Consider the following 13,716-nt stretch of genomic DNA (forward strand, 5'->3'; position numbering starts at 1 on the left):
AAAATTGAAATAAAGTTACAGGTTCACAAACCTTTGTATGAAACCCTTGGATTGGGTTTTAGGAAGTTTTTAATGAACCATTCTCATCAGGGTTGATTTTTTGCAGTGAAATCTATGAATATTCACACCGAATTGAATACATAGATCGGATAAATAGCCTCGTCTAAATTTAGGTCAGGTTTTGCTACTGACATATTTGGGAAATTTTCATTTTGGAGAGCATTTTAGAATTTGAAATTCAAGGCAAGAAATTTTGGGCCTGAACTAATTATCTTATGCTTTTTGTTTCTTTTCCCCTGTTATGCTTTTTGTATTAAAAGGAAAACGGAAACTCAGCAGTATGTAGAGTAGCTGCTCCTGAGTAGCATGCAGTCTAGAATGGTTGGAACAGGCTCCTGCACTTGAGCAGGTTCTGCCAGGTTAGAGAGGGATGAAAGTTTCCTGGGCAGAAGGGCTGAATTGTTCATAGCCTCCATGAGAAAACTAGTGAACACCTGCACAGTCCAATTAGTTTAAACACCAAGCTGGAGGGGGAGCGTGGCGTGCTGAGAGCCCAGGAATGATGTTGGTAAAATGTTCAAATTCTGTTTAATAAAGTTGTTTCCAGGTCTGATTGGGGATGGGTAGGATTTTCTTCTATCTGTGCAAGTTTGCTGTAGTGTTTTTTTTTAGATGTCAAGTTTTGTAGTGGTGGTAGAAAATAAGAAATAGAAAAGATTTTAATTAGTCATGTATTAATCAGGGTTTACAGTCAATTGATACTAAATATTATTTCACAAACCAAGAGTCTGATTTTATAAAGTTACTAGAGGCCCAGTGCACAAAATTTGTGCATGGGTAGGGTCCCTAGACCTGGCCGGTGATCAGGGCCGATCGGGGCCTTCAGGCTGCCAGCTGGGGCCTTCCTTCCAGCTGCCGCCCTGGGCCTCCCTTCATTCCGTGCCGCCCCCTGGTGGTCAGCGCATGTCATAGCGAGCGATCGGTCTCCCGGTCAAACTCCCACGGGGACAATTTGCATATTAGGCTTTTATATATATAGATAGCTATCTAGTCTTTTATCTATTGTGTAGATGTAAGTACACAGGATGGACAGTTATGAGTCCTACCACCTACTAGCTGTTTAATCTTGACGGATGACAAAACACATTTGGACTTTAGTTCTTTCACTTGTCAAAAGAGTATTATCCCATCTACACATTTATGTAGATTGGTATTTTGGATGGAATGAAACAACATATCAAAGTTTTTCCTGTTCAAATGTAGGGTCACAGTTTAATTTCCAGTAGATATTGTATGACCTTGTGACTTGTTCTACCTGAACCATTTTTATCACCAATAACTTGGGGAAAATAATACATACCTCAAAGAGTTGTGAGGATTAAAGAAAGTAAGATGCTCAAACTGTGAAGTTTGGGGGGAAATGTAGGTTGATTTTTATTGTTCATTGACTATAAAGAAAGCATGATTAATTTTGTATGATTTATTCCTTTGACTACATATTGAAAATCAGATCAACCTTAAAGTCCATTTAAAATATGGACATTTTCTTGTGAAACTTGGCCATACATTGCATTAAAATGAAGAGAGGACTCACAGGTTTGAGTGATATAATGAAAACACATCATAGAACTTTGGGTCGTCTTAGTATTGACTAATGCCACTTTTAAGGGGAGTTAGATAGCCACAATTGAACATCATAAATTAATTCCACACACCAATTCACTATTTTATTGTAGATTGACATGTACAAGAAAGGAAAAGAAAATTCACAAGATTCTGATAAAATCAATCTAGTAGAATAAACATTCTTTTGTTATTTCTTTGGCTTTTGCATCTACCACCCACACAACATTCTAAACCCTTTCATTGGCACAGTTTTCTTTCCAAGTTCTTTTTGAAAGTGTGTCCTACTTCCATCCACCACCTCAGTTTTCCAGGGTGTCAAGTTGCTCTAAGTGTGAAGGCTTGAAGTCTCTAAAGTTCACTGAAACAAGGCAGATTCTCCATGGAAGGTGTGGGTGGTTTAGGGACAGATGTGACTGTTTTCATGGCATGTGGTACTTGTACCAGCCACAGACAGGTAAAGCTTCCCATCTGGACACACACAAATTTCATAGAGTCTTTGTGAGCTGCCAGCAGGACCCTGAGTCCCCTGAACCAACTTGGGTAAATATACAGTTTCAGTATCAAGCACAAGCTGTTTGGGAGAAAATGAGAGATTAATTGGTAAAGGAGGAATGAACATGATAAGCATAAAATTCATATTCTCAAAATGTTCTAAACAGATTAGTTTTTCTCAGCATAGAAAATGAAATAAGCACCTGCTTTTACTTGTTATAATTATCTGAATCTTTTATAGCCTATTTCTATTTTACATTCAGGCAAAGTGTTAATAATTCCTTCTCCAATTTGGAGTGAAGTCATTTTTACTTTTACCCATTGTACCAGTTGAGCTAGGAAAATTTATAATGCTCCACTCACAAAAATGCCTTTCAGAATTACCTGACAAAAGCAAAAATAGAATTCTTCTGCTGATTCACATTAATCTTGTGATCCACTTTGACATCTCCTCCCTATTAGGATAAATTGCAAGCCACAGAAATAGATTAATCTAAATAATTTTTACCTGTGAATGTTGGAATTTCTCTCCTGATTTTATTTTCTGTCAAAAGTAATTACATTTATCCTATTAGCTATCAACCATTTCCCTAACTTTAAACATATTTGAAACTCCTGCCTTCTATTAGATGCAGAAAAGCAGTAAATAGTGATAAAAGCCAACTAAAATAAAAGCTACTGAATTTTGTGTTCCTATTATAGTTAAACTGAAATGCAAACAAATGGCCATTGGTTGAGATTTGGAAATTTTTTTGATAACTGAAGGCAATAAGAATTGTCACACTGAGCTGCAAACTGTACCTATTCTAGGGTGCTCCCTTCTTAGAAGGAATTAAAGCATGTTGTGGGTAGGCATAATGATCTTTTTTGCCAACAAAGTTAGATCCTTTATTTTATGTGGCTCTCATCCTTGAACTCCAGTCTTTTAATAAATTGATGTTTGCAGGCATCCTCCCTCCTGGGACACTGACCGCTGCCATGTGAAGCAGGGGGTGAAACAGTATTAGTGGCATTACAGGGAAAGCTTTACCCTTATGGTCTGGGACTCCTAGAATAAAAGGAATAAAATGGGTATTTTTTAAAAGCAGAACCTATTTAATAGGTTATTGCCCAATGTTTTGGGTTCTGTGGGTACTTGCTTTTTCCCATGTGTGTTTGATTTTTTTCTAGCTTGTCTGCTTTTCCTCTCTCCTTTTTTTTTTTTTTTAATGGATAATTGGTCAATTTATTTCTAATTATTTTTTTCCAGCAAACTGTAGTCACTGGTAGTTCATATACCACTTCATTGCTCATCTTCTTATGCTTTTGAGGGACAATATTTTCTGGGTGGCCACACATTGCTTCACTCTGAACTGGCCCCCAGTAATAAGGGAGAGGAACTTTAGTTATGAGTCAGACTGCTAAAATTGACACATAATTCATGGGGGGAAAAAGTAATGTTATTTAAAAATTACAGTCCATATAAATTTTTTCAAGTTAATGCATTTTAAGAATGTAGTGACATTATGAATTAGTAATAAGATTCCAAATGTCTTGATTTCCATTTTTGCATTTATCTGTTAATGGCATCATAACTTTTTAAGTTAAAACTTGCAGGAGAATTGCCAGAGGACTTTTAAATTTCATTCACTGCCTGTCAGCCGGGTCCTGTCTACATTAATGAGCTGCCTCTCCTGGCCTCCATTTGTTGCCTCAACTACACCTTCCTCTTAATATTAAATTACATAATTTCAAAATGTTGCCACCCATATTACCACATTGGTGTCTTATAACCCTATGACATAGTTAAGCAAATATTATTTCCCCTATTTGACAGATGAGAACATAGGGCCCAGTGAGGCCTGTTATCTTTCCTGAATTCAAATAGGTCATCTGTGAATTGACCTAGCACTAGAACAATCCCTGTTGAGTAGCATGTGCTCCATTGCCTTGCTGTAACTGTGGCCTCTATCAGGAATGTTTTATTTCTGGATTTGAAGTTTCAGATTTTATCCTTATTGTAACTGATTTTTAAAGATCATATTGTCATTTAAACATAATTTGTCATAAGGAAGCCCAGTGCTGTAAGCGGTAACAGATAATGGTTGTCACTTACAGGTACCTTCCAGTGACCATACTGAGAGAAGCTGAATCACTGGGAAATGGAAAAGTTGATATTCTCTGTAAACTCTGAAAGTCTGTAGTATTTTTTCAAAGCTAAAAATAACAAGAGTCTAGATGGCACAAATACCAGTCAAAGAAAGCTGTCTGGATCTAATCTGGAATTATTTTAAACTTTCTTGGACCTTCTTTCAATGCTAAATTAACATTTGCCTTTGTTTCACATTTTCTACTCTATGTTTTTCATAACATTTCTTTACAAACTACCATAAATTTAATATACTGATACTTTATGGACATGAGTATTGTCAAGACATGCAGTAGGAGCTTGGTCAATTGAACTCACCATTCCATCATTGCTATGAAAAATGATGTCCATTTGAGAAAGGGCCTTGATTTTCCCAGCATGAGCTTTAATATGAACACCCTTTGGGGCATCCATGCTTAGACTTCGTGTGGGAGATTCTAATCTGAAATGAGAGAAAGAAACCAAGGAAAAATAGTATTTAAAAAAGCCACTCCAAGAATACCTCAATGAACAGCTTAGCACAGAAGGTATAATCAATAAGATATATAGTATCTTCACATCATTCTTGAATGCTAATAAAATGTACATTATTCATTTAAAAATCCAGAAATAACGTGTAGTAAAGAAGTTCACTTCCTATCAGTGAGAGTCTATTGAAATAGTATCCTCTGAAAACAGATAAAACAGTAGAGAGCCCTAACCCAATGCAGTAACTTCAGATGGCATGATTAAGCACTCTGGTGTTCCACACCAGAAGAAAATGCTATTTGTGAATAACTGTGTAAAAATTTTTTTTTTTAGTTAAGGCACAAACTTGTCTGGAAAAAAAGACAAATTTAAGGGCAACGTGCATCTGCTGCATGTTCAAAAACAAGAATGTAAGTTAGGCATTCAGATTTTGGTTGCTTTTTTAAAAAATTTAGGAAAGTTACAGGGCAGATTTCTTTTGGAAAAATACTGAATTGATGAAGTTAATACACAGGATGGAGACTGACCTCAGCTGGCTTTATAGTATACTCATAAAATTTATCAGAATCTCTCTGTGATTAAGTGAAACATAATACAGAAATTCTAGTAATATATGTACCAGAAAAAATTCTCTTATTTTTCTCTGCCTGGGAAACACTGAATTTCCACCTGATGGCACAATGTGATTACTTGAAAGAATTTTCAGTTACTCCAACCCAACCCAACTCCAAATTTTGAAAGGCTAATTGATTGACATGTTTAAAGATCTGTGAGAGGGAGAACAGAATAGAAAAGGATTTGATTCCTCCTCAGGGAGGGTAAGATTAGAGTGCAGGTGGGTCATTAAGAGAAAAAGGGAAGTGATGAAGAAGAGAGAAGTACCCGGTTAAGGAATTTGCATGTGAATTGACTGAATATTTATTTGACAAGAGTTTTTAAATCAGATGGTTGCCATCTTCAATTAGCAAGTTTTTTGTCTAGCACTATTTGCAATAGTAAACAAAGTTCCATTTTCTTGTATACATCTCAATATGTGAAATTTTATCTGTTACACATGTTGAAATTTTAGCTTGAGTATGAGAAAACATGAAGAGATACTTATGGAATTTATTGGTTTAATTATGTTGGGCTTAGGTCATGGGGAAACACTGATATTTCTAGATAAGCCTGGTTGAGCTCAGCAAATTTCAACCCGTGTGCCACAATAATTTTTAAAACATGCAATACCTCACTAATTAGTCAGGGCACTGACCTCTTTCCCCTTAGATTGTTAAATAAAATGACAACAGCCAATACAACAATAGTCATCCTGTGTGGATGAATCAAAATCATACCTTTTTTTGTCAGGTTAGCAAAAAATAATTTTTGGTGTGCTACAGAATTTTAATAATTAGTTTATGTGTGCCATGAGATGAAAAAGTTCGAAAATCATTGATCTAGCGGGTTGCCCATTTTTGCTATTTTGAGATTTGCAAATTGCTTACTTTTTTCCTGCCTGGATTGATAGAAAGGAGGGGAAGAGGAAGGAAAGGAAGAAGACATGTAAGTAACCTGTAAAGGTCTGGTCTATTTCAGGCAAACCATTTGTGAACTGGAAGACCCTAGTAAAGGTGAATCTGTTTCAAAGATCTGTTGTCAACAAAATTGACTCAATAGGTCCAATTACTTGTTTTTAATCAGATCATAATATGGTGCTTCTAGAAGAGCAGATTTCTTCCACTTTGTCATCATTTCTAGCCTTGAAGATGAAATATTTCAGTTTAGCACATCTTAAGACTCATTAGTCAAAGAACATATATGCATAGCCCATGAACACAGACAACAGTGTGGTGATGGCCAGAGAGAGGGGGCAATGGAGTTGAATGGAGGTGGGTAAAGGGAAGGATGGGGGACATCTATAATAGTGTCAAGAATTTTTTTAAAAGACTCATTTTACCAAAGAGCCTGTGATTAAAATGCTCTGAGGTATACATCTCTATAAACACACTGAAGAGGAATCAGATAATTTAATTTTTTTCTTTTTGTTATGTTTTAGTTTGCTAGTTAGATATCTACCTTTTTCTTCAAATATGTGAATATATAAACATTTTTCAATGACTTATATAAGAAGTTTTGAGCACTTACAGAAAGCAAAGCAAATAGATAAACAAATATACACTGAGTGGCCAGATTATTATGATCTCTGAACGCATAATAATCTGGCCACTCAATATATATATATTAGAGGCTGGTGCATGAATTCGTGCATGGGTGGAGTCAGGCCAGCCTGGCCAGGGGGAGGGGATATGAGCGGTTGGCCAGCCTGCCTGCAGGTCAAACTCCTGGTCAAGGGGACAATTGCATATTAGCCTTTTATTATCCTATCTAATAAAAGAGTAATATGCAAATTGACCATCACTCCAACACACAAGATGGCCACCCCTATGTGGTCAAAGATGGATGCCCCCATGTGGACACAAGATGGCCGCCACAAGATTGCCAGCAGGGGAGGGCAGTTGTGCACGATCAGGCCAGCAGGGGAGGGCAGTTGGGGGGACCAGGCCTGCAGGGGAGGGCAGTTGGAGGAACCAGGCCTGCAGGGGAGGACAGTTGGGGGGGGACCAGGCCTGCAGGGGAGGGCAGTTGGGGGGGACCAGGCCTGCAGGGAAGGACAGTTGTGGGCTATCAGGCCAGCAGGGGAGGGCAGTTAGGGGTGACTGGGCCAGCAGAGGAGGGAAGTTGGGGGAGACCAGGCCAGCAGATGAGGGCAGTTGGGGGAGACCAGGCCAGCAGGGGAGGGCAGTGGGAGGGACCAGACCTGCAAGGGAGGACAGTTGTGGGGGGACCCAGACCTGCAGGGGAGGGCAGTTAGGGGTGACAGGGCCGGCAGAGTAGTAACTGCCCTCCCCTGCTGGCCGGCAGTAGTAACTGCCCTCCCCTGCTGGCCTGATTGCCCACAACTGCCCTCCCCTGCTGCAATCCGCCTCCTCCACACGAGGCGGCAGAGACGCCAGGACTGGCCTCCTCTGCACTGCACAGAGCCACGGGACCCCCAGGCCTCAACGTGGGGACCCCCACCTCTGCTGAGCGCATGGCCATCTTGTGACAGCCATCTTGTGGTGGCCATCTTGTGGTGGCCATATTGTGGCAGCCATCTTGTGATGATGTGAGGGCATGATGACCACCTAGCATATTATTAATATAGATTCCTTTTCACCTACTGTACCTATCACTCTACCACCCTGTCTGGCAACCATCAGTTTGTTCTTTGTTTCTATGAGTCTGTTGTTTTGTTTGTTGTTTGTTCTTTAATAGAATACATTTATATAAAACAAAATTCTTTTTTTTCAATTACACTTTACAACTAATATTATTTTGTTTTAGTTTCTCGTGTACAGCATAGTGGTTAGGCAATCATAAAGTTTACAAAGTGACCCACTACCTCCTGATATTTTAAGTACCCACCTGGCATGATACAGTATTATACAGTATTGTTGACTATGTTCCCTATGGGTACTTTACATCCCTGTGACTATTTGGTGATTACCAATTTGTAATTCTTAATCCCTTCACCTTTCTCACTCAGTACCCCAACACCACCCCCTTCTGGCAACCATCAGTCTGATTTATCTCAGTATCTATGAGACTATTTCTATTTTGTCTTTTTATTTATTTTGCTCTTTAGATTTCACATAAAAGGGAAATCATATGGCATTAATATTTCCTGATTTATTTTACTTAGCATAATACCATCTAGGTTCATCCATGCTATTGCAAATGGTAAAATGTCATTCCTTTTTATGACTCAATTAGTATCCCAGTACACGGATTCATGCACAGAGAAAGGAAATTAATTAGAAGAAATATTTTAATATCGCTATTTGTCCTTTCTCTATAATAGAAGTGCCAACCAAATTCACAATCAACAATGACAGATCAAAACACATGTGTGGGATTGGTGCCAATGAGAGCTTTATATGTATCATGCATGCACAAGTCAACTTAGCCTTTTATATATATACTAGAGGCCTGGTGCACGAAATTTGTGCACTGGGGGAAGTGTCCCCCAGCCCAGCCTGTACCCTCTCCAATCTGAGACCCCTGACTGCCGGTTTAGGTCAAATGCTGTTTCTGGCTAATTAGATCAGACAAACACTCAAAGCCTCCAGAGACTGCCTTTGCCTGTAGATTGATGGATGTAGTCTTGATTAGCCCTCAGGCAATTGTCCATAGGTTTGCAGGATGTTTTCCAACAGGGTGGGGCAATTGCTTCTGCCTGGATGCAAATTGTTATTCTCAGTCTCTTTATGACCCTCAGAAACTCCACACCATGGGGCACATTGTTGTCCAATAAAGATGGTCAACTCTCTCTCCCCCCTCCCCCTGGGAAAAAAATTACATGGATAGCAAAGGTGTGCCTGAGAAAGATTACCTCCACAGTGTGAGGGAACAACTTTGCACAGGAAACCAGGGTGTCTGCCTTACAAGCTCTAACCCCAGAGCCCCCATCCCTGGTTTCTTCTCACACATTTGTAGTCCACTCTGCCATCCCTGTTCCAGAGCCCAAAGTGAATGGCTACACACAAACTTTGTGTGTTGGCCCTTTAAGGGGGTACCTGCATTTCCAGCCATCTCTCCCTGGCATACAGCAACCCTGATGCTTTTCACATCCAGATTTTGTGTGGGCACCTTTCTCAATTTTGGTGTTCTCTGCTGAGGGGCCCAGCTTGGGGATTAGACTCCCCACAGCAACTCCCCACAGCTGAGATATCTCTCAGAAACTTCAGCTGCTGTTTGTGGGAGCCTGGCCAGCCCTTTCATGACTCCACACTTCCTACCAGTCTCTGTAAGATCTCCACTTTCTGTCCTTGGTTATCAGGATTGTCTGAATCATTGTTCTATTCTAGGAAAGTAAAAACATGCTCAAAGTCACTAATCATCTGAGAGATGCAAATCAAAATGACAATGAGGTACCATCTCACACCTGTCAGAATGGCTATCATCAACAAATCAACAAATGACAAGTGCTGGTGAGAATGTGGAGAAAAAGGAACCCTCGTGCACTGCTGGTGGGAATATAGACTGGTGCAGCCACTGTGGAGAACAGTATGGAGTTTCCTCAAAAACCTAAAAATGGAAGTCCCATTTGACCCAGTGATCCCACTTCTAGGACTATATCCCAAGAAACTAGAAACACCAATCAGAAAGGAAATATGCACCCCTATATTCATAGCAGCACAATTTGCAATAGCTAAGATTTGGAAACAGCCTAAGTGCCCATCAGCAGATGAGTGAATTAGAAAACTGTGGTACATCTACACAATAGAATACTACGCTGCTGTAAAAAGGAAGAAACTCCTACCATTTGTAACAGCATGGATGGACCTGGAGAGCATTATGCTAAGCAAAATAAGTCAGTCAGAAAAAGATCAATATCACATGATCTCACTCATTTGTGGAATATAATGAACAACCTAAACTGATGAACAAAAACAGATCCAGAAACAGAGAAGCATCAATCAGACCATCAAACCTCAGAGGGAAGGGGGAGACATCAATCAAAGGACTTGTATGCATGCATATAAGCATACCCAGTGGACACAGACATTAGGGGTAGACACTAGGGGTGAGGGCACGAGTGCAGGGCTGTGGGGGGGGGGGGCTTTGCGGGGAGATAAGGACACATATGTACTATCTTAATCAATAAAGAACAAAACTCACAGTGGGCAAAAGAAATCAATCTCGTTTCAACTGCTAAAATATTATTCTAGCACCTATCCAGGTGTCTTCTATAAATGAGTATGTTTATATTTGAACAAAATTTTTACCTCAACTCCTGAAATGGGTCGGCTCTTATGAGGGGTGTTTCCACTGAATGTTCAAAAAGAGCTCCTTCAGGCCCTAAACAAATAACAAAGATGCATCATCTTACAAAAGTAAAATTAGTGACACATCAAACAGAATATTTAGACTATATACAAAAGCACAAGTAGTTTCTGATCTTTGTTGCTGAATTTGTGCAGATGTTTGAATTGCAGGAAAAAAAAAGAATAGGCATGTTTTGGCCAGTTGGCTCAATTGGTTGGAGCATTTCCACATACAACGAAAGGTTTTGGGTTTGATTCCTAGTCAGGGCACACATATAGGTTGTGGTTTTGATCCCCAGTTGGGATATGTATGAGAAACAACCAATCAATGTTTCTCTCTATCTCTATCTCTATCTCTATCTCTATCTCTATCTCTATCTCTATCTTTATCTCTGTCTCTATCTCTATCTCTCCCCCCCTTCCTTCCTCTCTCTAAAATCAATAAAAACATATCCTCCAGGACCTTGAGCCTTCAGGAGAGAGATGGTGAGTGTATAGAGGCTGGGTGTCCTCTGCAGTGCCCAAGGAGGCAGAGCTCTCTTTCTTTGAACCCCTGTGGGGGAGGTCTGACTTGCTCAAATCTCAGCATTTCTCCAAGACCAACCTACCCCAGGATGGTGTGGAATACAGCACATTCACCTGTCACCCAGCCACCTTCTGGTTCCAAGGATGCATCTCTTCACTGGACTGGTGAGAGGGTTATCAGTGTTTTGCTCCTGGGCCTACTTCCAGCTGTGTATTTGAATCCTTCCTTTGTGATGGACTACTCCCTGGCTGTGGTCCTTGCTCTCCATGGTCATGGGGCCTCGGGCAAGTTGTTACTATGTTCAAAGGATGCATTGCTGTAGTCCCATTTGTTTATTTTCTCTTTAGTTTCCATTGCCCTAGTAGTGGTATCAGTGAAGAAATTACTTCGGCATATGTCTGAGATTTATCTGCCTGTGGATTCTTCTAGTATTTTTATGGTTTCCCGTCTTATGTTTAAGTCCTTTATACATTTTGAGTTTATTTTTGTGTATGGTGTAAGTTGGTGGTCTAGTTTCATTTTTTTGCATCTATCTGTCCAATTTTCCCAACACCATTTGTTGAAGAGACTGTCTTAACTCCACTGTATGCTCTTGCCTCCTTTGTCAAATATTAATTGAGCATAGTGGTTTGGGTCGATATCTGGGTTCTCTATTCTATTCCATTGGTCAATACGCCTGTTCTTGTGCCAGTATCAGGCTGTTTTGAGAACAGTGGCTTTGTAATACAGCTTGAAATCTGGTATTGAGATCCCACCTACTTTGTTCTTCTTTCTCAGGATTGCTGTGGCTATTCGGGGTCTTTTTTCATTCCAGATGAATTTTTGGAGAGTTCTTTCTAGGTCTGTGAAATATGCCATTGGTATTTTAATAGAGAGTGCATTGAATCTATAGATTGCTTTGGGTAGTATGGACATTTTAATGATGTTGATTCTACCAATCCATGAACACGGTATGCTCTTCCATCTATTTATGTCTTCCTCTATCTCTTTTTTCAATGTCTTGTAGTTTTCTGAGTAGAGGTCTTTTACCTCCTTAGTTAAGTTTATTCCTAGGTATCTTAATATTTTTGGTGCAATGGTAAATGGGATTGTTTTCTCAGTCTCTCTTTCTGTAAGTTCATTGTTGGTGTATAGAAATGACATAGATTTCTTGGCGTTAATTTTGTATCCTGCTACATTGCTGAATTCATTTATTAAGTCTAATAATTTTTTGATGGAGTCTTTAGGGTTTTCTATGTACAGTATCATGTCATCCACGAATTGTCCTTATTCAACAAAACAACAAGAAAGCCCACTGTATAGGAGAGCATATTTGCAAATGTTATCACTGATAAAGGTTTAATCTCCAACATCTACAGGGAACTTATACAACTTAATAAAAGGAAGATAAATGATCCAATAAAAAATGGGCAATGGACCTAAATAGAATCTTTTCGAAAGAAGACAGAAGGAAGGCCAAGAGACATATGAAAACATGCTCAAAGTCACTAATTATCTGAGAGATGCGAATCAAAACAACAATGCGGTACCATCTCACACCTGTCAGAATGGCTATCATCAACAAATCAACAAACGACAAGTGCTGGCGAGGATGCAGAGAAAAGGGAACCCTTGTGCACTGCTGGTGGGAATGTAGACTGGTGCAGCCACTGTGGAGAACAGTATGGAGTTTCCTCAAAAAACTAAAAATGGAACTCCCATTTGACCCAGTAATCCCACTTCTAGGAATATATCCTAAGAAACTAGAAACACGAATCAGAAAGGATATATGCACCCCTGTGTTCAGAGCAGCACAATTCACCATAGCTAAGATTTGGAAACAGCCTAGGTGCCTGTCAGCAGATGACTGGATCAGAAAACTATGGTACATCTACACAATGGAATACTATGCTGCCATAAAAAAGAAGGAATTCTTACCACTTGCAGCAACCTGGATGGAACTGGAGAGCATTATGCTAAGTGAAATAAGCCAGTCAATGAAAGAAAAATACCACATGACCTCACTCATTTGTGGATAATAAAGAACATTATAAACTGATGAACAAAAAGATAGATACAAAGGCAGTAAAGCATCAAACTGTCAAATTACAGGGGGAAGGTTAGGGAGAGGTGGGGGAGATAAGAGTTCAACCGAAGGACTTGTATGCATGCATATATGCATAACCAATGGACACAAGACATTGGGGGGTGAGGGCATGCATGGGAGTGAGGTGGGGGGGCAATGGGAAGATATGTACACATGTAATACCTTAATAAAAAAATGGAAAATAAAATAAAATAAAATAAAATAATAAAATAAAATAAAATAAAAAAGGATGCATTGCAAAAAGCTCCCAAGGCAGGCCTTTTGGCACTCTCAGCTTTCACCTTTACTGGGCTTTGTTATTTCAACTATCACAATGTGGGCATCTGCAAAGCTGTTGCCATGCTGTGGAAGCTCTGACTTTCTGGACTTAATACCTGGAATATTGATTGTACACCTCTTTGTCTCTGCTCTGTCATGCCATTTATCTCACAATAAGAAGAAAATAACAGAGAAGTCCACTGGTGAGATAAACCTTTTCTAATCACCTGGCTAGTTTTAGAATTTAATCTGTGAGGAAAAGGTTTAAGAGGAATTATATCCAAGA

The 13,716-nt window shown here is 39.4% G+C and overlaps 1 protein-coding gene and 1 pseudogene across 5 annotated transcripts in view; one reads left to right on the forward strand and one right to left on the reverse strand.

Annotated features, from left to right (window-relative positions):
• Positions 1-1,248: 1,248 nt before the first annotated feature.
• Positions 1,249-13,716, reverse strand: part of SGCG (sarcoglycan gamma) — a 119,500-nt gene continuing 107,032 nt past the window's right edge. For 2 of the 4 annotated variants that reach the window (XM_080662310.1, XM_080662312.1), the window contains exons 7-9: positions 10,522-10,594; positions 4,565-4,688; positions 1,413-2,197 (exon numbers count right to left, since the gene is read on the reverse strand). In XM_080662310.1, the coding sequence (XP_080518436.1) occupies positions 2,024-2,197; positions 4,565-4,688; positions 10,522-10,594 (371 nt within the window). In that variant the 3' untranslated portion in view covers positions 1,413-2,023. Of the gene's footprint in view, positions 2,198-2,502; positions 2,574-4,564; positions 4,689-10,521; positions 10,595-13,716 lie in introns of all 4 variants that reach the window. The other 2 variants (XM_080662309.1, XM_080662311.1) reach the window with 2 other exon arrangements.
• LOC308243292 (succinate dehydrogenase [ubiquinone] cytochrome b small subunit, mitochondrial-like) lies at positions 10,612-13,529 on the forward strand (annotated as a pseudogene). The gene is made up of 3 exons: positions 10,612-10,629; positions 11,059-11,404; positions 13,401-13,529. The product of its transcript is annotated as a succinate dehydrogenase [ubiquinone] cytochrome b small subunit, mitochondrial-like (transcript).

The sequence above is a fragment of the Plecotus auritus genome (assembly GCF_963455305.1).
Source record: "Plecotus auritus genome assembly, chromosome: 3".
Taxonomy (NCBI): Eukaryota; Metazoa; Chordata; class Mammalia; order Chiroptera; family Vespertilionidae; genus Plecotus; species Plecotus auritus.